Source organism: Stigmatopora argus, chromosome 6 (genome assembly GCF_051989625.1).
Source record: "Stigmatopora argus isolate UIUO_Sarg chromosome 6, RoL_Sarg_1.0, whole genome shotgun sequence".
In the NCBI taxonomy this organism is placed as follows: Eukaryota; Metazoa; Chordata; class Actinopteri; order Syngnathiformes; family Syngnathidae; genus Stigmatopora; species Stigmatopora argus.
The window spans coordinates 20,447,482-20,472,520 of record NC_135392.1 but is presented as its reverse complement, the minus strand read 5'-3'; the positions used below and the strand labels follow the sequence as shown (position 1 = coordinate 20,472,520).

At 41.4% G+C, this 25,039-nt stretch overlaps 1 protein-coding gene across 1 annotated transcript in view; it reads right to left on the bottom strand.

Annotated features, from left to right (window-relative positions):
* The window catches only part of ap5b1 (adaptor related protein complex 5 subunit beta 1), a 41,965-nt gene that overhangs the window by 5,592 nt on the left and 11,334 nt on the right, over window positions 1–25,039 (bottom strand). Inside the window, exon 2 of the mRNA XM_077602703.1 lies at window positions 13,639–14,421. Within this exon, the coding sequence (XP_077458829.1) occupies window positions 13,639–14,421 (783 nt within the window). The remainder of the gene's footprint in view (window positions 1–13,638; window positions 14,422–25,039) is intronic.

Below are 25,039 nucleotides of genomic sequence, written 5' to 3'. Positions count from 1 at the left end.
CCATTCACTCTTTCCTTTACACAAGATCAGTCGTCCTGGTCCCTTTGCAGAAAAACAGCCCCAAAGCATGACGTTTCCACCCCCATGCTTCACAGTGGGTATGATGTTCTTCAGATGCAATTCAGTATTCTTTCTCCTCCAAACACGAGAAGCTGTGTTTCTACCAAAAATTTCTATTTTGGTTTCATCTGACCATAACACATTCTCCCAGTGCTCTTCTGGATCATCCAAATGCTCTCTAGCAAACGGCAGACGGGCCTGGGTGTGTACTGGCTTCAGCAGAGGGACACGTCTGGCAGTGCAGAATTTGAGTCCCTGGCGGCGCATTGTGTTACTGATAGTAGCCTTTGTTACTGTGGTTCCTGCTCTCTGTAGGTCAATCACTAGGTCCCCCTGTGTGGTTCTGGGATATCTGCTCACCGTTCTTGTTATCATTTTGATGCCACGGGGTGAGATCTTGCATAGAGCCCCAGATCAAGGGAGATTGAGTGATCCTGTATGTTTTCTAATAATTGCTCCCACAGTTGATTTCTTTAGACCAAGCGTTTTACCTGTTGCAGATTCAGTTTTCCCAGCCTGGTGCAGGTCTAAAATTTTGTCTCTGGTTTCCTTCGACAGCTCTTTAGTCTTGGGCATAGCGGAGTTTGGAGTGTGAGAGACTGAGGTTGTGGACAGGTGTCTTTTATACCGACAATGACTTAAAACAGATGCTATTAATACAGGTAACGAGACAAGACCTCGATAGAAGTTAGACCTCTTTGACAGCCAGAAATCTTGCTTGTTTGTAGATGACCAAATACTTATTTTCGACTCTAATGTGGAAATAAATTCTTTAAAAATCAAACAATGTGATTTTGTTTTTTTTCTCCCACATTGTCTCTCATGGTTGAGGTTTACCCATGTTGACAATTACAGGCCTCTCTAATCTTTTCAAGTAGGAGAACTTGCACAATTGGTGGTTGACTAAATATTTATTTGCCCCACTATATTTGCACATAAAAAGACAACATGCATGAAACTGCAAGGTGACAAAGACAAAACGCCACGACGCAAGACAATGCGGACGATATGGTCATTTATTTCAAAATAGAGAAAATATAAAGAGATAAAACGCCAAACAAAATTTATTTTGACGACTATGAATGAAATTACAAAAAAGAAAAAAAAACTTTCATAAAACGTGAAAAAACGCACTCGTGCCTGTCACTGCTTGCTCAGGGCGTGACCATCTTATCGTAGTAAAACGTGCTCTGACCGGCCAGACGCGAGTAGCCTTGATAAATATGTTCGTAGCGATTAGTATGTCAGCACATCCCAATAGTTGTTAAGGCTGATTGAAGGTCTTCCGGTTGATCATGAAAATATCAGCCTTGATACCTGCATAATGTGTATCTCATGCTATTATTGCACCCAGAGACTTGGTGAACCCTAGACTGTGACGGACACACTTCCTGGTTGTACGTTACTTCCTTTTTGAAAGGAAATGATTGTACATTTGTGATTATGATATAAAACAAAATTCCGCTTTGATTTGTTTTCTTTTTATTTCTTGTTCGAAAGTGACAACTATTGCAGTAATATGAACCATCAAAAGAATTTTGACATTAGAAGCAATTTGGCTGCCATAACATCTTAAACTTCTGGTAAGAAAATCGTAAATTTCTGTCGTTAAAAATCATCAAGTTCTCATCAAGGTACTTCTTTCCTTTTTCAAAATGAATAATTTGATAGTTTGTATTTACATATTAACTTCCTTATAAAAATTGACCCTAATCATGTGGTTTTGATTCATACAGTATCTCAGAAATACCACGTTCGATGTTTTTTCTGAAGATTTTTCCTTCAAAGTAACACATTTGTACTTCCAACTAAAACCATGAATATGTAGGTGAAAATTGGGAATCAAGAGGCGGCTTATACGATAGATATTGTAAAATTCAACAATTTTAGGGATGCGGCTTATACACGGGTGAACAATAGTTATATAGTTAAATGGGAGTGATCATACTTCTCCGTTTTTCGGTAATCATGACCATGCCTGGTCTACATTACATTTGCTTGAGGGATGACTGTTTTACCGCATTTAATTGCATATGAGCTGCACCCTTAAAATTGCCCTAAAATTGTTGAATTTTGACAATTTACAATTTTACAAATTACAATTTTCTTCCCAGAAGTTTAAGATGTTGTGGCAGCCAAATTGCTTCTAATGTTGAAACATTACGGCAGCACCCTAGGTAAGATGGCGGCGCCCTGAGCGAGCAGTTTCAGGCACAAGTGAGTTTTTTCACGTTTTATGCAAGAGGTTTTATTATTCTTGAATTTCTTTCAGACGTCAAAATGTATCTTGTTTAGCATTTTATCCGTTTATCTTTTCTCTATTTTGAAATAAATGACCGTCGGCCGCATTGTATTGCGTTATGGCATTTCGTCTTTGTGACCTTGCAGTTTCTAGCATGTCGTCTTTTTATGCGCATATAAGCCATACCCTCGATCCAGTCATCATTTTTTTGTCCAACAAATGCGGTGAATACTGTAATTAAATATTACCGCTTACAAGCATATGAAAAGACTAATCTATTAATATCTAAATATATTCTATATATTAAAACATGTAAATACTGTACTCAGTGAAAATAGTTCCTCTCCACTTGAAGTAAATAAGAAAAATAAGTGAATCTTTGTAATTCCAAAAATAACAGGTTAATGGTTGCAATGCAAAAAAGCAGTTTAATGGTTGTAATTCAAAAAAACAGGACAATAGTTGTTTTAGTCAATCTGGTCCAGATCCTCATAAAATCCTTAAATCTTCAGGGGGCGCTGTAGGGGCAGCAGCAGGAGCTTCCGCGATAGGTTTTCGGTGCACAAGGAAAATCCTGATGGGGAGTCGTGACTGCTGTTCTTTTTTTTGTTCAAATGTTTTTTGTACAAAGACGATTGCCAAATTCGATTGCTCTGACCATGTTGTCACCAATCTCCTGGACCAGTTGATGCAAACTGCGTGTAATGTCAATTATCTCCTGCAGATTTCTTAATGCAAGACCACGTTCTTCATCCTCATCTTTGTCTGCTTCTTTTCTTCACTCGCCGATTGCATCGTTTCGATGAGGTCCACATCAGTGGGGGTGTTGAGTGGCTCTCGAGCAGTGTGTTGACGTCCGCCGTCATGTCCGAGACCGGAGTTTGTAGATTAAGGATTACGGCTGGCTTTACCATGAAGCCAGCAGCATTACAGCACATCATGAGTATCAGTTGAACTGGGGCGCTTTTAGTTCATCTTTGAAAGAAAATGTCCTGGAAGGCATACTCCCATCATTTGATGTCTTGGACGGTTAGCAAGCATTTTCAGCGGCGATGCAAAATACAAACAAATCTGGACTTCCGCCCTAGCTTCCGCCATTTTTAATTTCCTGTCTTCACTGAAGATTTTGTCATTTTTATGAACTTTTTTTTTATACTTCAGAAAAAAATGCGATGTACTGAACCCGTGAAGTGGCTTAGGATAACAGTATCTGCTTTTCAACACAAGTGCTCATCTGTTCTGCAAATTCCACATTTATCTTAGGCTCTTGAGTTTGATTTATTCTTTTAAAAAAAAGGGGGGCAGTGCATATTAATGAACACATACATATTCATGTCAATGAACATTTGTTAATATGTAAGATTATGTTAGAAGGCTAATTTCCATCTGTAGTCCCTTGTGCAGGTTTAAGATAAACAATGACACACACAAGTAGCAGTTCTAGGCAGCATTGTGATCACAATTTTGTTCGTCTAACAGCCAGGCTCAAGATGATTGGCAAAGAGGTTATGAGACAGGAGTTCGCGTATAGTAATTGGTATTTAGTTCAATGTATGTGAGGCACAAACAGAGAAGGTGCTTTGGCTAAATGCACTCTTTTTGAAGGGAGCTACACAGTCACCTCTAGAGCCTGCTCGTTGATCTATTGGAATGTTTTTTTACAAATTCATGCAGTGGAGGAGCTTTGTAATGGGAGATTTTGTAAACTAAGGTGGCATCAGCATATTTAACAGTATTGTCCCAATTCAGGCATTTGTTTTTTTAATGTCTGACAATGATGTTACAATTTTGGTTTTCTGTCCAATACTTTCAAAACTTGCTTATAAACGGTTTCAATTGGTTTTAGTGTTGTTTTGCAGGCCGATGACCAACTTGTTAGATAAGAGATAAGGAGGCAAGAGACATTCCAGCTCCGACCTAGGGGGCTGGTACCATGAGAAAGGATCCCACTGTTGTTCTCGAGTGAAAAGATTGCTTAATTGCCAAAACTAGCTAGCCATGGAAAACAACTCCATATTTGGAAGTTTCTTCTAAACTGAAACATGCCCAGTATTATCAAATTAACTCCCACTTTTACCTGCTGGAAAGAAGATATATATTGGAGTCAGATGTCAAATCATGTGCTTCTTGCAATAAAGCTGGTGTGCCTAAACCACCCTGAGACTCTTAATTTTTCTATGTCGTCTCAGTTTATCTTAAAATCCCCCATAACCGAAAGCGAGCACATGACGTTGTAGGTATGAGGTCAAAACACAACGACAACACACTAAGACGATTATTGCATCTTTTGCATATCACCGTGGGAAAAAAACAAATCAAAATTGACATAACAGTACATTTGCATCAATTTACAGTGGTACCTCTACATACGAGCTTAATTCGTTCCGGGACTGAGCTCGTATGTCGATCTTCTCGTAACTCAAACGAACGTTTCCCATTGAAATGAAAACATTAATTTGTTCCAACCCTCTGAAAAAACACCAAAAACAGGATATTGGATTGTAAAACAAAGTAACACATAAGTAGTGGTTTAATAGTACTAAAATGTGTTTAATAGAACTAAAATTAGACGGATTTTGCGGAGGGTACAGAGAGGGACAGAGAGGGACATAGAGGGGGGGGGGGACTTTCCACGGCAACGCACTCGTAACAGAACATACAAATTTAAATTAACTTGGATCAAACATACGTTTAATGTAACTTTACACAAAACTGAATTCTAATTTAGTTTTATTTTTTTCTACCTTTGTTCTCCGGGTAGACTTCACCCGGACGTTCAGCGGGAGTTTTTAAAAGGAACGCATCAAGAGTTGTTTGTTTTTGCCTTCCCTTCAAAATATTTCGAAAATGACGCGCACAAATTTCCTCACAATACGATAACGCGCGACCACTTGCCAGCTTGTCAGGGTGCCTCTTTTCTACAAAATCAGAAAACTCTCGCCACTTCGCTAGCATGTCTTTGATATCCTTTGTAGCCAGGCGGCCCCCCTCTTCCACCTACTCCTCGCTACTGAGTTCCCGCAACACCTCCAAATGTTCACTCTCCTGGAGCTCGATTAAATCCTGTGTCATCAGTTCTTGGTGGTGCTCGGCGATTAGATCATTCACATCTGCCACGTTAACCTCCAGCCCCAAGGAATTTCCAAGTGACACGATATTGGATTGGATTAGATTGGATTACTTTATTCATCCCGTATTCGGGAAATTTTGTTGTCACAGTAGCAAGAGGGTGAGGATGCAGGAATAGGAAAGGCATTTTAGACATAAATAGATAGGTAAAAGTAAGTTAATAAATAAATACATGAATAAATATATGAATAAATAAGCGTGTTGCTTAGCACATATATACATACATACACAAATATACATGCATGCATACGGTAGGTCTCAACACTCAGCCATTTTTTTGTTAAAGAGCCTGACAGCTGATGGGAGGAAGGATCTGCGGAAGCGCTCCTTCCTGCAATGAGGGTGCCGCAGTCTATTGCTAAAGGAGCTTCGGCGGGACTCCACAGACTCATGCAGGGGGTGGGAGGTGCTGTCCATGATGGACATCATCCTGGTCAGCATTCTCCGCTCTCCCACTTCCTCCAGAGTCCAGAGGACAGCCCAGAACAGAACTGGCCCTCCTGACCAGCTTATTCAGCCTGTTCCTGTCCCTCTCCGTGCTCCCGCATCCCCAACAGAGCACTGCATAAAACACTGTAGATGCCACCACAGTGTCGTAGAAAGTCCTCAGCAGTGTCCTGCACACTCCAAAGGACCGTAGACTCCTCAGTAGGTAGAGGCGGCTCTGGCCCCTTTTGTACAGGGCATCTATGTTTGTGGACCAGTCTAGTTTGTTGTTGAGGTGAACACCCAGGTACTTAAAATTCTCCACGATTTCAATGTCTGTACCCTGGATGTTCACCTGAGTGGTCTGTTGAGGATTCCTCCGAAAATCGATGACCATTTCCTTTGTCTTACTGGTGTTGATGTAGAGGTGGTTTTGCCTACACCAGTCAACAAAGGCTGTGATGACTCCCCTGTACTCCAGGTCGTTCCCGTCCGTCACTCGTCCAATAATAGCGGTGTCGTCAGAGAACTTCTGGAGGTGGCAGGTGTCTGTATTATGTTGGAAATCCGATGTGTAGAGGGAGAAGAGGAGTGGGGAGAGCACTGTGCCTTGTGGGGCCCCCGTGCTGCAAGCTACCACATCAGACATACAGTCCTGGAGTCTCACATATTGTGGTCTGTCAGTGAGGAAGTCGATGATCCATGCGGCTAGGTGGTTCCTTACTCCAGCCTCTTCCAGTTTCCCTCTCAGTAGGACCGGCTGAATGGTGTTGAACGCACTGGAGAGGTAAAAAAACATCATTCTCAGCGTGCTTCCCGTGTTCTCCAGGTGTGAAAGAGACCTGTGCATCAGGTAGGTGGTAGCATCTTCCACACCAATGCCTGGACGATAGGCGAACTGCAGAGGGTCCAGCTCTGCATTCATCAGGGGGCTGAGGTGATTGAGGATGATTCTCTCCAATGTCTTGATCAGGTGAGAGGTTAATGCTACCGGCCTGAAGTGGTTTGGCTCCCTGGGGTACGCAGTCTTAGGAACTGGGACCACACAGGAAGTTTTCCACAAGGTGGGGACCCTCTGCAGACTGAGGCTGAGGTTGAAAATATGCAGAATCACTATACCAAGCTGATCCGCACACTCTCTCAGTAGTCTGGAGCTGAGGCCGTCTGGACCGGTAGCCTTCCTTGCCTCGATCTTCTTTAGCTGTTTTATCACCTGATCGACAGTGATGCAGAGATCGGTGGAAGAGGGGGAGGAAGAGGAGGAGGAGGAGAACGAGGGGGGAGCGTTGCTTCTGGTCTGGGGGGGTCAGGGGAGTGGGGGCAGGACTGAATCTGTTAAAGAACTGATTCAGTTCATTGGCCCACTCCCTGCCGCCAGACTCCGGGTCTCTCTCGCTGTTGCCTCCATGGCCTGAAATGGTCCTCAAGCTCCTCCAGACCTCTTTGGTGTTGCCTCTCTGGAGTTGGTTCTCCAGCTTCCTCCTGTAGATGGTCTTACCCTTCCTTATCTCTCTCTTCAGCTCCTTCTGGACCATTTTCAGGCTCTCTTTCTCCCCAGACCTAAAAGCCCTCTTCTTCTTGTTCAGGAGGGCCCTTAGATCCCTGGTGACCCACAGCTTATTGTTGGAGAAACAACGGACCTTCTTGGAGGGTACAATGTTCTCAACACAGAAGTTAATATAATCTGTGATGCAGTGGGTCAAGCTGTCAATGTCATTACCATGTGAATTGCACAGCACCTCCCAGTCAGTGGTCTCAAAACAGTCCCCCAGTACCATGCTGGTCTCCTCGGTCCATCTTTGTATGATCATCGTGGTAGGTTTTATTTTCCTCACCATAGGGATGTAGGTGGGGATCAGATGGACCAGGTTGTGGTCTGAGCGGCCCAGTGGGGGGAGGGGGACTGAGCTGTATGCCTCCTTATTGTTGGCATACAGCAGGTCCAGAGTTTTTTGTTCCCTGAGTAGAAGCCAAGGGAGCATCGTTAAACTCACCAGAGATAAGAAGGAGAGTCCTCCATGACAACGAGCAAACTCTGTGACACGTACCCCACTCTCATATTTTTCAATTATTTCGCGCTTAATGTTGATTGTCAACGTTCGCCTTTTCTTTGCACAACTCTTCATTCCACCTGTTTGCTTTGGATCCATTGTTGTTCACTTTGTATTATGCATTGACTAAAAAGACACGGGAAAATGCAAGCTCCGCCCAGTGCTCGTAGATATCTGTTATACACGAAAGAGATGCGGCAAAAAAGACATTGCGCTACAATAAACAGCCTCTCGTGTCTTGGCAACCTGGCTTTCCCGCATCTCGAATTTTTTTTCGTATCTAGAGATAATTATTTGCTCGAAATTTTCCTTGTATCTCGAGCTGCTCGTATGTAGAGGTACCACTGTATTTCTGAAACCATATCTATAATAATCCTTATATAGCATGATTTATGGATGGGCGTGCGTCTGTATGTTAAGATTCTCTTGCTACATTTGTCCAAACCGTGCAACGTAGAGTTGATTTTTTTATGGTGGCCAGAAACGGCTATCAGATCCTGATAGACGAGTGATTGAATTTCTTCACCTTCTCTAAGTGTGTAAACTCAATCTTTTATCTGTTAAAGCTGAAAGCACAGTTGATGTATGAATCGTTGTTTTTACATGATGTGCCCTAAACGCACCGCGTGGCTGATTGGTCATAAGGTAGGACGCCTTTCACGTCATTTACAAACGTAATTTTTGGAAGAATTTCCGCCAGCGAGTTTCCAGGTGCTCCCCGAAACCCTTCTTTCCGTGTCGTTACGGGAAGACTCGGCGAGACACGATGCTCCTGGCCGCGCTGACCCAATTTAGTTGTAAGGTAGGATGCCTTTCCACGTCATGCCAGGGAGTTCCCAGGTGGACACATACACGCACTCACACATCAATCCATAAATCCTGCTCAATAAGGATTATAGAATAGATAAAGCATGATTTATGGATGGGTGGATGTTTTATGTTAACATTCTCACGCTACTTTTGTCCAAACCGTGCATCGTAGAGAGTTGACATTATGGTGGCCAGAAACTGCTGTCAGATCCTAATAGACAAGTAATTGAATTTCTTTACCTCATCTAAGTGTGTAAACTCAAGCTTTGAGCATTTGGAAGGATTATCGATGAGTATGCCTGACCAGAAATATGTTAACTTGCTGCTCTCTTGTGGTAGTTTTAAGCATTACACTCTGCAGATTTCATACCTTCTTTGCTTAGTCATTTACGCTTGAAGTTAGTTGCATGAACTATAAAACAGCACTGCTATTTTGTGAGTTTTTATTTTTGTCATATTTTCACTTTGGTTTGCAACGTTTAAAAAAATATAACACCCAAACATCTTTTGAAATTGACCGTCAGTTTTCCTGACTTTTTCGTAAAAGGTAAAAGGCCTGCTTCTGTATAACTGTACATAATTGTATACACCTTTTCCCTTTCTGATCCAACCCATTTTTCAAAAGATTTTTTTTATAGCACAACAACTGTCTTGGTTCTAAACAAGCAGGGGGAATCGGTGAAGCACTTAAGTAAACATAGTTTATGTTTGAACAACATATGGCCTTCATTGTATAATTTTCTAAGTTTATAGTGCAGACCTGCTTTAGTGCAAACCCGAGAATGTGCAGCACTCAATGCCGAACCGTTATTTAAAAGAATGGCAGGTCAAACATTTACATTATTCCAGGTATATTAACAACTATAGGACCAAAACACAAAAATAACTATTTCAAGTGAGGTGGAACACTTGTTTTTTGTTTGGGCATTCAACTTATTGAATAATTGGAAAAACCACAAAGTAGGATCACCCCTATTATTACTACCATACATGTTTTCACACCTATAAAAAATACAAGTACACAAGTAAAATTATCAAGAAGTTTATTTATTAAATGTTTCAGTTTATATGCATCTGAAAGTGGAAATAGTTGTCTCCTCTTTGTCAGATTCGACAGGCATTGAATCAACGATGGAATCTTCAGATGGCGCCGAAGAGCACTGTCAAGACGGCTGCCAAATTCGATGGCTCTGATCATGTCGGCATTATCAAATCAATCAATCAAAAGCCCTTATTGTCATCATACACAGCTGCGTATAATGAAATTGGTGGTGCTACTCCACAAAGTGCGTTTTCCCAGTAAAAAAATAAATAAATAAGTAATATAAAAATATAAAAAGTCAAATCCTGGCAAGGTAAATTCTAAAATATTGCACAATCTAAATTCCCTAACCCGTTGTTGCAAACTGAAGGTCAGAGACACTTGTACAGTAATACCTTGACATACGAGTGCCCCGACATACAAGCAATTTGAGATACGAGTAAAATTCCGAGCAAATATTTACCTTGAGATACGAGACAAATTTTGAGATATGAGCATCTGAGACAGCCAGTTGGCCTGGTCGCAAGAGGCTGCTTTATGATTTCACCGCACTCTCTCTAGCTGCATCTCACTCGTGCAAAGATGTCTACGAGCACTGGGCGAAGAGTTGCATTTTTCCGTGTTTTTTTTGCATTAATTGGTGCAGAATTAAAGGAAACACAATGGAGCCAAAGCAAGCCGGTGAAATGAAGGGTAGTGCGAAGAAAAAGCGTATGATGACAATCGATATTGAGCACAAAATAATCGAAAAACATGAGTATTGTCCGCGTGACTGAGCTGGCTTGCCAATACGTGTGGAGAAGCAGGAAGTTCGCCGAAAGCCGCAGTGGAATACATTAACCTCTTATCCTTGGTTATTGCCAAAGAAGGTTTAAATTTAATGTAACCTAAGATTAAAACTTTTGTGTGTGTATAGTTCATTTAAGTTAAATTTTAAGTTTGTTACGTTATGAGCGCATCCATCAAGTGACTCCTCTCTCTCTCTCTCCCCAACTGCGAACTCCCCATTGTATAAAATAATGCCTCATTTTATTATTAAACATAATCACTAGTTATTTGTTACTCTGTTAGTAGATGGTGAATTACAACCAATAAAAATGTTTTTCCATTGTAATATCCCAGTTTTTGGTGTTTTTTTCAGAAGTTGGGAACGAATTAATTTATATTTAGTTCATTTCTATGGGAAACGTTGATTTGAGATACGAGTAAATCGACATACGAGCTCCATCTCGGAACGCATCAAGCTCGTATCTCAAGGTACCACTGTACTAACGTATTGTACAGTGGTACCTGGACATACGATCGTAATCCGTTCCGAACCTGAGATCGTATGACGAGATTCTCGTAACTCGAGCGGACGTTTCCCATTTAAATGAATCGAAAACAAATTAATTCGTTCCAGCCCTCTGAAAAAACACCAAAAACAGGATATTGGATTGGAAAAAATGTTTTATTTCTTCTAATTTGCCATCAATTAACAAAGTAACACATAACTAGTGGTTTAATAGTAATAAAATGTGTTTAATCTAACTAAAATTGGGCAGATTTCGCCGACGGGAGACAGAGACGTGTGGGGGGGGGGGGGGTTCGTTTTTTTCCCACGACAACGCACTCGTAAACGGAACAAACAAATTTAAATGAACTTGGATTAATATATACAGACACTCAAACATATGTTTAATGTAACTTTACACAAAACTGAATTCTAATTTTGTTGTAATCTTTTGTTACCTTCGTTTTCCAGGTTCGCGGTTTGCCACGCCTCCACCCTCACGTTCGCTATCGATGGACTGTTTGCTGTTGTATTGCCTTCAAAATATTCCCAAAATGATGCACACAAATGTCCTCACAATAGGATAACGCACGACCACTTGCCAATGAGAAATAGTCTTTAAAGAACGATCGCGGGAGCTTCTTTCCTTAGAAAGAATAACAGGAAATACAATAGTTGAGCTTACCCACGTATTGATTGTGGGTAATGAAGTTTTATTCTGAGAAAGGTTGCCATTGCCTATGGGTGTTGTGTGCACAAGTATACTTCATTACCCAGAAAGCCCTCTTTTTGCCCGCGCGTTGTGCGTTTCCTGGTCTTAGGAGAAACTCGGCTGAATTAATCGTTCTGTGCTCGAAAGATATGCAAAAAAGACAGTGCCATGGCCACCTGGCTTGGTCGCATCACGAAATTTTGATCGCATGACGTGCGAATTATTCGATCGAAATTTCCACCGTAAGACGAGAATTTTGTATGACGAGCGGTCGTATGACGAGGTACCACTGTATAACACGCAAAACTTTCTACCAAAAAACTGAAGCAAAGTTATACACGGATCCTGGTGAAACACTGCCCTCTGCTGGTGAAAAAGTCCCCTCCGCAGCCGCTATGTATAATGGGAGACATAACCTGTCCATATCCGCCAGATGGCGACAATCTACCTTCTTTTTAAAAAGCCAGCCCTTTCCAAGTAGCCTGGGCAAAGTTATAGGATAATATACGGTTGTAAAACTAAAAAAAGTTGATCCAGGGAAACGAGTCTGCCAAGGGAGCGCTATCCTTGCTCAAGAAGAATGGAATCAATTGTTTGGTGAATCTGATGATGATCAATCAGACTTTGAAAAATCCAGTCCGTTTTCCATATCTCCCTCCTCTACCACACCTGAATCAAATGATCAACTCATCAGCAAGCTGTCCATACGCTTGATACCGATTCTGATTATTTGATTCAGGTGTGTTGGTGGAGGGAGATATGGAAAACAGACCGAATAGGGGCTCTCGAGGACCGGACCTGGCCACCCCTGGTCTAGGGTGTAGTCTGCCTTTCGCCCGAAGACAGCTGAGTTAGTCTCCAGCAACCCCCGCAACCCTTTCGAGGATGGGCGATATGGAAGATGAATGAATGAATAAAAAATACAAAAAAATCCCCAGAAAAAAAATCTGCGATGTAGTGAAGCAGCGATAACTGAAGCGCTAAGTAGCGGTGTCTCTGTACTGGTGCAATCTGAGAAAAACTAAAAAAAACATGTATACCAATTTTTAGTCACAAATTATGGGTACGCGTTATACTCGAATAAATACCGACTTTAACTTGCTATGAACTAATGGTAGTCTTCTCCAAAATGCAATTATGGGAGTTGGAGACTTCAGACATGCTTATTTACAGGATTTGTAGTAAATAGAAAATATAAAAAAAAAATTAAAAAAAGAAAGAGAAAGGAGTCCAGTTTATGTCCGAGTTTAAAGTGTATAGCTCCCGGAGAGCCCGCACTTCCGTTAAACATATCTCATATCTTGTAATAAGAGCAGGTCCCGTTTAACAGAAATGTAGATGTCTGCAGTTACTCTCAGATATTTCAGATACTACACAAAGACAACTTTCAAGCGATCATCATTATCAAAAATCTAATTCCCAAAACATTAAATAAATTGGTTTCAAATGTTGTAACATGTACTCTTTGCAGGATAAAATGAGTCATTTTACATCGAATCAATGCTTTGTTGAGCTCTAATAAACCGAGAACAAATACGAGTTTTCACCTATTGCATATTTAACGCTAAACTTGCTTTTAATTGACATGTTATGAGTTGAATTTAAAATAATAATAATAATGTCGTTTTTGTGTATTATTTAAGAATGACCATTTATTGCATTTAAATTGATGTTTTTTTAAGAATAAGCTGCAAATGGTTAGTTTTTTTTCCATTGACAATTTCACATATCAGTAATCCTTCATGAGAAAATATATCGCCCACTAAAATTCGGCACAGGTCTAATCACTTCTCCCCCCAAAAAAACGTAATTTAAGAGAAAAAATGTGTTCCTACAAATTTTTAATGGATAAACAATCAATGCAAATAACTGTTATCTGACGAAAATACAAACCTTGCCAGTTCCAAGCATTCGCAGAAGCTGACCTCTAAATATGGATGGGGGAACAGCAGGCACCATGGCAACCACCTCCATCAATCGCTGTAGAACTGCCGCTTGACACAGTGGCGTAAGAAGGAAAGAATTCTCCAGAGTTGTGGACAGCACTGAACGCAAATCCTTGCAGTCTCTTCCGGTCTGAAGGATTGGGACTGTGTCCATGTGAGCCTTTAAAAAGGAGGATACAATGGCTGAGTCTTTATCTATTTGAACTGATCCCCTGTCTGCTTCCCAGTTGACAATTGTATTTTCCTCTAACAGAATTTTCAGATCATCACCTAATCCAGGATCCAAGGCAAGTAGATAAACACAATTTTTCAACACTGCAATATGTAGTCTTGCATAGGGCTGGTGAAGTCTTGAGATTTCTCTGGCCCAAAGCCCACCAATGAACTCAAGTATGTGAGAGAGAAGGGTGGGGAAACACATCTCCAACTCTTGAAGGCATTCACATGCTGTAGCTCTTAGGAGAAAATTGTCGTGATGAAGGTCAGATGTGTTCTGCACTATCTGAATAAGCAGATTCAGAAAGTCCAGACATATATATGTTTTGCTGCTCACACAGCAGGTACAGATGAGGACAGAAGTCAAGGTGATGAGGAGGCTACTGCGAAATTGAACAGATGTATCTGAACAGTGGGCGAAAACCGACAGGAGCTCCAGGACTGTGTCCTCACCAACTGGCACAGTGGGACACAGAAGAGTCGGTTGGTCACATAGTGGGGACAGCAAGTAGACCTGGGGTGGATAATAAATAATTGTTAGTCATCAATATGGCACGTTATAATAAAATATAGAAAATAAATCATTTAGCATTTTTTGTCAAACAGTAGCAACGGCTATAAGTATGAATTTGGTGGCAAAGGCAGCAGTCCCTCACAGGCTCCAGAAGATTGTCACCGGTGGAACAATTTTTCGCGCGAGGGGTCCGACATTTAACCAGGCGAGTCAGGGCATGACCCCTATGGACGTAGACACACCCACACTTGGCTAATTGAAAGTAACTCATCACTCCAATATAAGCACAAGAGACACTATAATATTCATCCCAATGCCAAATGGACATTTTCAGAACCGCACACATCTATGTAAGTGGTGACGCACCAAATATTTTGAAATGCAGATTTCTGCAGTTACTGTGATCCTTTGCCACGTCATGGCTTCAACTTGCCAGCTTCACTACATCGCAGATTTTTTTCCTTAAGTATTAGAAAAAAAATCATAAAAATGTCATAATCCATGCTGAAACTTGCAAACAGAGGACAGATGAAAAATGACGCAAGTCAGGGCACAGCTTCTTCTTCGGCTATGAAATAGCTCCATGTATGTATGTATTTGGATTGGATTGGATAACTTTATTCATCCCGTATTTGGGAAATTTGATTGTCACAGTAGCAAGAGGGTGAGAATTCAGATACAGGAAAGGCATAGTTACAAGTTACACAATACAGTCGCAAAGGCCGCAGAACAACAAAGCAAGAAGCACAAAGTGCTAAGCAAAGCAAAGTATATTGGAAAAGCATTAAGAAATATTAAAATGCAATTTAAAAAGATAGAAAAGCAGCAAAAACACTATTGAGCTACCGCTACCGACTGCCACTTGAGCGGCGCCATTTTGGTTGCAGTAGCAAAAACGGATACAGACTCGAGAAAAAGACGTTGTAGAGTTGGATAAAACTGGAACCACACACAGGAAGTTTTCCACAAGATGGGGAACTTCTGCAGACTGTGACCGAGGTTGAAAATATGCAGAGTCACTCTTCCAAGCTTATCCGCACAGTTCCTCAGTATTCTGGAGCTGAAGAATCAACAGTAGCAGAGTATCACCCCTAGACTCCGTTTCTGGCCTGGTAAGCGCAGACAGCTCTTCCATCTTATCCTATAATGGTTCGTCTGAAGCGTCGCTTCTTCTCCCGGCACTTTTGTCCAGCTCCGGATTTCCAGCGGCATTGAGGTGTTTCTCCTTCTGCTGCGTATTGTTCACAGCTAGTCCCATGTGTCTGACAGCGTAGGCATGGCTGAATGGTTCCAAAAAAGAAGTAGCAGAAAGAAGCCAGGCTAACAGAACAAAGTAAGTTGTGAAAACATTAAAGTAAAAAGGAATGTATTAAGAAATATTAAAATGTAATAAAAAAAGATAGAAAGGCTGTAAGACACGAAAAACAAATAAGAGTGGACAGAGCTACTGCCACCGGCTGCCGCGTGACGGCGCCTTCTTGGGAAAAAAAATGTGTGTGTATATACAGTCATGCGTCTACTTACGAATGCCTCTAGGTACAAAATTTTCAGGTTACGAAAGCTTTTTATATGCAAATGAGTGCATCGAGATATGAGAAAAGATCCAAGTTATGAAATCTCCCAAAAAGTAAATGCATTTCCTTATCCGTTATTTTATTTTATATTATTTTATTGTCGCGGATGCATTGATTCTCACTTTAGAACCTCACTCTGCTGGGCAGCCTGGAGTTGGTCGAGGGGCATAAAAACAAACTCTCTAGAGTTAATGGAACACGACAATACGGGGGAATAAAACGAGAAGGCAGACGAGGAAGCAGCGAGCATTGCAATAGCAAAAATCAAAGAAATGGTGGCGTGATTTCAGGCACTTTGTCTTCTTTGGAAAAAAAACACCTAGAAAAAGTGTTCACGAGTTGTGCGATCGCCTTCTTTGACGACGTTTGTCTGTTGCATTATAGAAACATTATTAAAAGTCGTCAAGGGCAATCGTCGTTGGATAGTTTTTATTTTCCCAAATCGTCCGTCAACCAGCACGGCAGAAGGGCAAATGAAATCCAAACAGGTAAGAACTAGTAGCGACTAATATAACAGGTGAAAAATTAAATTTCAAAGAAATCATAAAACATTGTTTTTGATTAATGTTGTTGTTTGAATTCTTGTTCCCTCTCCCTCAACTCAACTTTTATTTGTTACAGCTGAAAGCAGAGTTGGTGTATGAATTGTTGTTTTTACATGTGGCCTAAACGCACCGCGTGGCTGATTGGTCCGCCAGAGAGTTTCTAGGTGCTCCCCAGAACACTTTTTTTTCTGTCCTGACGGGAGTTATAAAACATCCAATCATCCATAAAATCATGCTTTATCTATTCTCTAATCCTCATAAAGTGTGATGTACGGATGGGTGTGTGCACCTGGAAACTCGCTGGCAGAAATTCTCCCCAAAATGAAGTTTATAATTAACATGGAAAGGCGTCTTGGGTCAGCGCCTCCAGCACCATCGTGTCTCGCCGAGTCTTACCGTCACGACAGGGGAAAAAAGTGTTTCGGGGTGCAGGATGTTTATTCTAACATCAAACATGCTTATAGAGACACATCCCTCCCTCACCTTGCTGGATCCGACCATCTCTGCCGGTCCCTCACCCCTTCATATACCCCACTCCAGAGTCTAACAAAAACATAATAAAAACATGGCCCGAGGTCTCTCATTTTTGTGTGTTTCTCACATCTTTCTTACAAAATTGGGACATATTGACCAATTTTAAAGGGTTTAGTTGGTAGTTGTGCGAGGACCGTGGAACGAATTAGAGAATATACATATAAAGTACAGACGCTCCCCTACTTACGAACATACGACTTACGAACAACGGTACATACGAACATGTCTGCAAATTGCGTTCATGTCGAAAAATGTTCGTAAGTTCAATTTTGTATTGCGAGCCTTTTTCCGAGTAGTGCTTCTTTCCGCCGCTAATACCGACGCCTGGCGCTGTGAGCTCAGCTCACCCAGCATCCACCTTCCTCTGCCCAGTTCGTTGCAGTGCGTAAGTGCGTGACGTATCTCCAGTGCGCAAAGAACCTTTTTCATTTTTATCATGAAATATCTCGTGCAGCCATTATTCAATATGGTTGGTGAAAAGCGAAATGCTTCTAGTGAGGGAGGTGCAAGGAAGAGGCAAGCCATTTCATTTGAAACGAGTGGCAATAATAACGAAGCTTGATGCGCGTGAGAGTGGTGAGCGTTGCACGGGCATACAACTTGAATCGTTCGACCGTCAGTACCATTATAAACAGAAAGATCGAGCAGCAGGACCCAAATATTGAACGTTGCACAAAGTTTGCAAATCAATTGAATGATGCCATACAGTGCTACCGCATCATTTATGATGAAAAAAAGAAGAAAACTGTGCAATCGTCGTTAGATCGCTTCTTTCGGCCAGTTTCTAATACATAAATCTCTCTCTCTCTCTCTCTCTCTCTCTCTCTCTATACAGTACTGTACATATTCTCTCCATTTTATTAAATGTTTTTTTCAGTACAAACCAATGCGTGTTACTTATACAAGCCTTAAACATACAAATGCACTTATATAAACCTTAAATATACTTATATAGGCCTTAAACATAAATTATAATACAAAATATAGCACTGAATCAACTTACAAACAAATTCAACTTATGAACAATCGCTGGGAACCTAACTCGTTCGTAAGTAGGGGAGCGTCTGTACTGCTCTACATACAAAATTTTCACGTTACGAAAAAAGTTCTGGAACCAATTACTTGAGAAAGTAGAGGTATGACTGTATTCATGATTAAATGTATATTTATGCTGGGCATTCTTTAGAGAACGATGCACCATGTGATTGCTCTGTTGTACAATGCTGCCTGAAATTTTAACTTACCGTATTTTCACGACTATATGGCGCACCGCATTTAAAGGCGCAGTCAGTAACGAGTGCTATTTCTGTATTTGACACCCACACAGGACACACCGCTTTTAAAGGCGCAGCCAGGCATGGCAAAACATACACCAGCTTAAACATACAGCAGCTTAAACATATGGACACACGCTAAAAACACGTTTTTAAAAAGGCAATGGAAGCAAAACTGAGTTCGGTTGTACTTTATTTAGCCATTTTACAATGTACTCATGTCATCACCCACAAATCCATCAAAGTCCTCATTTTCTGTGTCCGAATTGAACAATTGTCCAAATAAGTCATCGAAAACACTGAGTTTTATACGTTCGTCCAGGCGGCCACAATCCATTCGCAAATAGTAGCTAGCGTAACTAGCTTGGCGCTGCCTGCCACCCTTCGTAAAGCTGTGTTGATGCCGATGTCCAGGCCACAATCCATTCGCAAATAGTCGCTAGCGTAACTAGCCCGGTGCTGCCTGCCACCCTTCGTAAAGCTGTGTTGATGCCGATGTCCAGGCCACAATCCATTCGCAAATAGTAGCTAGCGTAACTAGCCCGGCGCTGCCTGCCACCCTTCGTAAAGCTGTTGATGCCGATGTCCAGCGGTTTTCAAGCATCTGTTGTTAGTGCCTTTAACAACAGTGCAAGCATACACGTTCGTCCAGGCGGCCACAATCTATTCGCAAATAGTGGCGTAACCAGCCCGGCGCTTTAGTTAAGCCTCCGGGAATGACGGCAAGCTCAGAGTTCATTTTCGTGACTTGGTTTTTCACCGCTGCTTCGGGGGGCCTTAGAAACCAAACCCAAAATATTTTGCAATAAACACATGCCCACACTATATACGGGTACCTTGTAGGGGCGTGCCTTTAGCGTCTGACCCCACCCACGTCCGCCTTCTCTCTATATAAGAAGTGTGTCGCAAGAAGTGTTCTCAGTCAGGCTTCAGAGCTTACACACGGTGCTCCGCATTATAAGGCGCCCTGTCTATTTTGGAGAAAATTTAAGACTTTTTAGTGCGCCTTATAGTCGTGAAAATACGGTAATTACAATATTAATGAATTATGTTTCATAGCATTGATGGAATTAAAGAAATTCAAAAAAGAAATCTGAATTTTGATGTCATTTTTATTTTGGGGATTCGAAAAAAACAGCAACAAAATGGAATGTGCATAATGTTCACCTTATCTGGGCACTAAACAGAGTGAAATAAAACACAGCCTGCATTTGTAAAAATAAAACAGCAGCCTTTTGTAAAGCTTAAGTATATAAAATATAATTAGCACAGTTTAAGTTTGATTTCTGTGCAAAAGCTAAACAAGTCTCTTTTCCATTGCTTTTTTGCAGATAGTGTCAAATCTGTTACATAGTCGCTTAAAGTGGAGTACAGACGCTCCCCTACTTACGAACATTCAACTTACGAACAACGGTACATACGAACATGTCTGCAAATTGCGTTTAAGTCCAAAAATGTTCGCAAGTCCAATTTTGTATTTCGCCTTTTTCGGAGTAGTACTTCTTTCCGCCGCTAATACCGACGCCTGGCGCTGTGAGAGCTCAGCTCACCCAGCATCTACCTTCTTCGTTGCAATGCGGAAGTGTGTGAATGTATCTCCAGTGTGCAAAGAACCTTTTTCATTTGTATCATTAAATATCTCATGCATCCAATATTGAATATGGTTGGTAAAAAGCTAAAGGCTTCTATTGAGGGAGTTGCAAGGAAGAGGCAAGCCATTTCATTTGAAACCAGTGGCAATAATAACGAAGCTTGATGCGCGTCAGAAAGTGGTGAGCGTTGCACATTCAGTACCATTTATAAACAGAAAGATCGAGCAGCAGGACCCAAATATTGAACGTTGCACAAAGTTTGCAAATCAATTGAATGATGCCATATAGTGCTACTGCATCATTTATGATGAAAAAAAGAAGAAAACTGTGCAATCGTCATTAGGTCGCTTCTTTTGGCCAGTTTCTAATACATAAATCTATCTCTCTACAGTACTGTACATATTCTCCATTTTATTAAAAAAAAAAATTTTTCAGTACAAACCAATGCGTGTTACTTATACAAGCCTTAAACATACAAATGCACTTATATAAACCTTCAATATACTTATATAGGCCTTAAACATAAATTATAATACAAAATATAGCACTAAATCAACTTACAAACAAATTCAACTTATGAACAATCGCTCGGAACCAATTGCGTTCGTAAGTTGAGGAGTGTCTGTATATGGTTGCAACCGTTTTTGGGATTGGTGACTTGCACATATTCCATAATGTCCCGCGTCTTGTGTGTAACAGGAGTAAAGCACTCACTTTTGTTGGCAGCATTTCACACATTCATTGCTGTGTGTAATGCGTATATGTATGTAATTATACAGTCATACACCTACTTACTCTGTCTGAAATTTTCAGGTTACGAAAGCTTTTTACATGCAAATGAGTGCCTCGATACGAAAAAGATCCTAATTACAAAATCCCCCAAAAAGTACTGTAATTACTCGAATATAACGCGCACTTGAAAATAACACGCAGGTAATTTTGGGCCAAAAAATCTGGAAAAACGCAGTACTCGAATATAGTGCGCACCTAAAATTTCCCGCTGACGAAAATCAGAAATCTTACCTTTTTTTCTTCGTTTCACGATTGTTTTGTTCAAACAAATTTATTCATTAGAATCCTTCAAATGAAGAGTTCCTCTCTCTCTTTGTCTGTCCTCTCATACATCTCTTCGTTGAGAATCCTATCAACGTCCACGCTTCCTTCATCCACTTCCTCTTCCTCCCACAACACATCATCCGATTGGCTTTACGAGATGACGTAAAATCCGTGCGTCAAAGTGAGTTTGACAATGCTTTTTTCGATCGAAAATTTGTAATTTATTTTAGTTATTGATTATAACACTGAACTGAGAGAGGGTGAACTGAGACGGGTACGAGGCTAGAGGGGGGCAGTGGTGGTCTCGGCTTTACGAGATGACGTAAAATCCGTGCGTCGGCTTCACGAGATGACGTAAAATCCGTGCGTCGGCTCTACGAGATGACGTAAAATCCGTGCGTCAAAGTGAGTTTGACAATGCTTTTTTCGATCAAAAATTTGTAATTTATTTTATTCAATTCAATTTCAATTCAATTTATTTGGCAAGAAAAAGCACCAGGCTAAGGGCCATGTAACAAGACAAAAAAAAAAACAAAAAATTAGTTCTTGATTATAACACGCACCCCCAACTATTGGAATTAATTATATAGCAAAAATATGCGTGTTATATTCGAGTAATTACGGTAAATGCATTTTCTTATCCGTTGTTTTATTTTGAAAATATTGTTGCAGACGCATTGATTCTCACTTTAGAACCTCGCTACACTCTGCTGAGCTCTCATTGGCTGTCTCACAACAACCACTATCCATGTTTCTAAATTCTCTCTTATTTTGTACTTTGGACCGCCATTCGTCGCCACGGAGTTCTAGCGCTGTTTATAGTTGAGTTTTTCTAAGTGTGGATAAAGCAACTGCTTGTTTTTATCATCATGCCTCCCAGTGCGAATGAAAAGAAGTGGTCAGTGTGGAGGACAATGAACAGTTGGTCAAGGGGCATAAAAACAAACCCTCCAGAGCAGTGGTTCTTAACCTGGGTTCGGTGCGTTGATCTCAGGGTTCGGTGGAGCCTCTGCCGCGGAGGTCAAGACACATCGTCTCATCACGTCTATTTACAATAAAATGCCCCACTTGAGGATCACTGGCCTCAGATAATCATGTAACATTGCTTGGCCAATCAGTGCTGCGAGGATTTTATATATCTTGAATTAAAAAAAATAGAATTCTATTCGACAGCCGTTTCTGGCCACCATAAAAAAAATTCAAATCTCTATGATGCACGGTTGGGATCTGACAGCCATTTCTGGCCACCATAATGTCAACTCTACGATGCAGGGTTTGGACAAAAGTCGCGTGAGCATGTTAACATAAAACACCCACCCATAAATCACACTTTATCTAATCAAAATCAAAAGCCTTGGGAAAAGCGCACTTTGTGGAGAAGCACTACCAATCTCGTCATACGCATCTGGGTATGATGACAATTAGGCATTTGTCTAGTCAATGATGATGACAAGCCTATGTCTGATTTTATTTATTTTTTATTTATTGTCATCATACACAGCTGTGTATAACGAACTTGGTGGTGCTACACCACAAAGTGCGTTTTCCCAGTAAAAAAAAACATAAGAAATATAAAAAGTCACATCCTGGCCAGGTAAATTCTAAAATATTGCACAATCTAAGATATTGCACATTGTTAACGCACACCCGAAGTTATTGCACAGATGGCACAGGTCGTGCTAACGAGGGACTCCACAGACTCATGCAGGGGGTGGGAGGTGCTGTCCATGATGGACATCATCCTGGTCAGCATTCTCCGCTCTCCCACTTCCTCCACAGAGTCCAGCCCAGAACAGAGCTGGCCCTCCTGACCAGCTTATTCAGACTGTTCCTGTCCCTCTCCGTGCTCCCGCATCCCCAACAGAGCACTGCATAAAACACTGTAGATGCCACCACAGTGTCGTAGAAAGTCCTCAGCAGTGTCCTGCACACTCCAAAGGACCGTAGACTCCTCAGTAGGTAGAGGCGGCTCTGGCCCCTTTTCCTACTGAGGAGTCTACGGTCCTTTGGAGTGTGCAGGACACTGCTGAGGACTTTCTACGACACTGTGGTGGCATCTACAGCATCTATAGTAGTTCACTTTTTCGCTTTGAGTTTGTCTGCTCGTATTTGGCCTTGCAAGCTATTGTACTTGTCTTTGTGACGGGATTCAGTGTCGGCGAAGATTGTATTCTTTGAATGCCGCCACCGTCTCTTGACAGATGAGACAAACAGCCTTTTCTTTGCATTGAACAAAAAAATAATCGTTTGTCCACTCCAGGTTAAATACCCTGCATTCTGAATCAATTTTTCTCTTACCTAACTTTTTCGCCATTATTCCGTTCTCTCTTTGACAGGGTGGGGCCTAGGATTTTTTGGGGGGGAAAAAAAAAATTCTGCAATTTTTTTTTTTTCCGAATAGGAAATAAATCCGATGGCATCTCTGGTATTGTTCAGAGGGCCGGGCCAAATGTGATGACGGGCCGTATCCGGCCCGCGGGCGTAGTTTGGTGACCCCTGCCCTAGAGCGTCCACCTACAAAATATAAAGCAGTCTCCATATGCTTTGTGGAGCCCAATAAAATAATCGCCAATATCTGAAAAACTAAAGAAGGATTGGATAACTTTATTCATCCCGTATTCGGGAAATTTTGTTGTCACAGTGGCAAGAGGGTGAGGATGCAGGAATAGGAAAGGCATTTTAGACATAAATAGATATGTAATAAGTAGGTCAAGAAATAAATACATGAATAAATATATAATTAAATAAGCGTGTTGCTTAGCACATATACATACATACACAAATGTACATGCATGCATACGGTAGGTCTTAACACTCAGCCATTTTTTTGTTAAAGAGCCTGACAGCTGATGAGAGGAAGGATCTGCGGAAGCGCTCCTTCCTGCAATGAGGGTGCCGCAGTCTATTGCTAAAGGAGCTTCGGAGGGACTCCACAGACTCATGCAGGGGGTGGGAGGTGCTGTCCATGATGGACATCATCCTGGTCAGCATCCTCCGCTCTCCCACTTCCTCCACAGAGTCCAAAGGACAGCCCAGAACAGAGCTGGCCCTCCTGGCCAGCTTATTCAGCCTGTTCCTGTCCCTCTCCGCCCAAATAAAAAAAATTGCGGCACAAACAATTGTGACCAGTTTGGAGCGAATTGGGTGGCCAGTGAATTTCCCCTAACCAGTCTCAATATGCTTTATGGAGCCCAATAGAATAAGCGCCAATATCTGAAAAACTAAAGAAGCCCAAAATAAAACTTTTTGCGGCAAAAACAAGGGGATTTCCCCTAACCAATCTCCATATGCTTTGAGGAGCCCAATAAAATAATCGCCAATATCTCAAAAACTAAAGAAGCCCCAATAAAACTTTTTGCGGCACAAACAATTGTGACCAGTTTGGAGCGAATTGGGCATTTTGTCGGGGCTGGTGAACTCCGATTGACCTATTAAAAAAATCTCTAATATCTCAAAAACAGCTCAAATAAAACTTTTTGCGGTCTAAACGGACGGGGCAACTTCACCCTGACGCAGAGCTGCCAAACACTCCGGAATTTCAGGAGTTTACCCGGAAATGAAAGGCAAACTCCGGGACTCCGGACAACCTCCCTAAACTCCGGAAATCCCAAAAAATTGTCACTTAAATTTTTGGGGAAGCAACCATTTCAGAAAAGAACCAAATTTCCAATTTAAATGCCTCGGAATTCACACCATCGCTACATCTTCCGCCATATTGATTCAACTGCAGTGTAAACTGGAAGAATTCGGTAACACGAGGGCATTGTGAATCATCCGAGTTATAAGTTCTGACGAATGATTCGTCTTGTGTGCGATTTCAGCGCATATCGATTTTGCGTGAATCACATTCACTCCGTATAAACTCCGGAAATGGGACAAGGGTACGCCTGAAATGGGGTCAACGGAGGTTGGCATGTCTGGGAATGCATGTACTACTTTTTGGGATTTTTCGTAACTTGGATATTTTTCTTATCTCGAGGCACTCATTTGCATATAAAAAGCTTTTCTAACCTGGAAATTTCGCACCTAGAGGCATTCGGAAT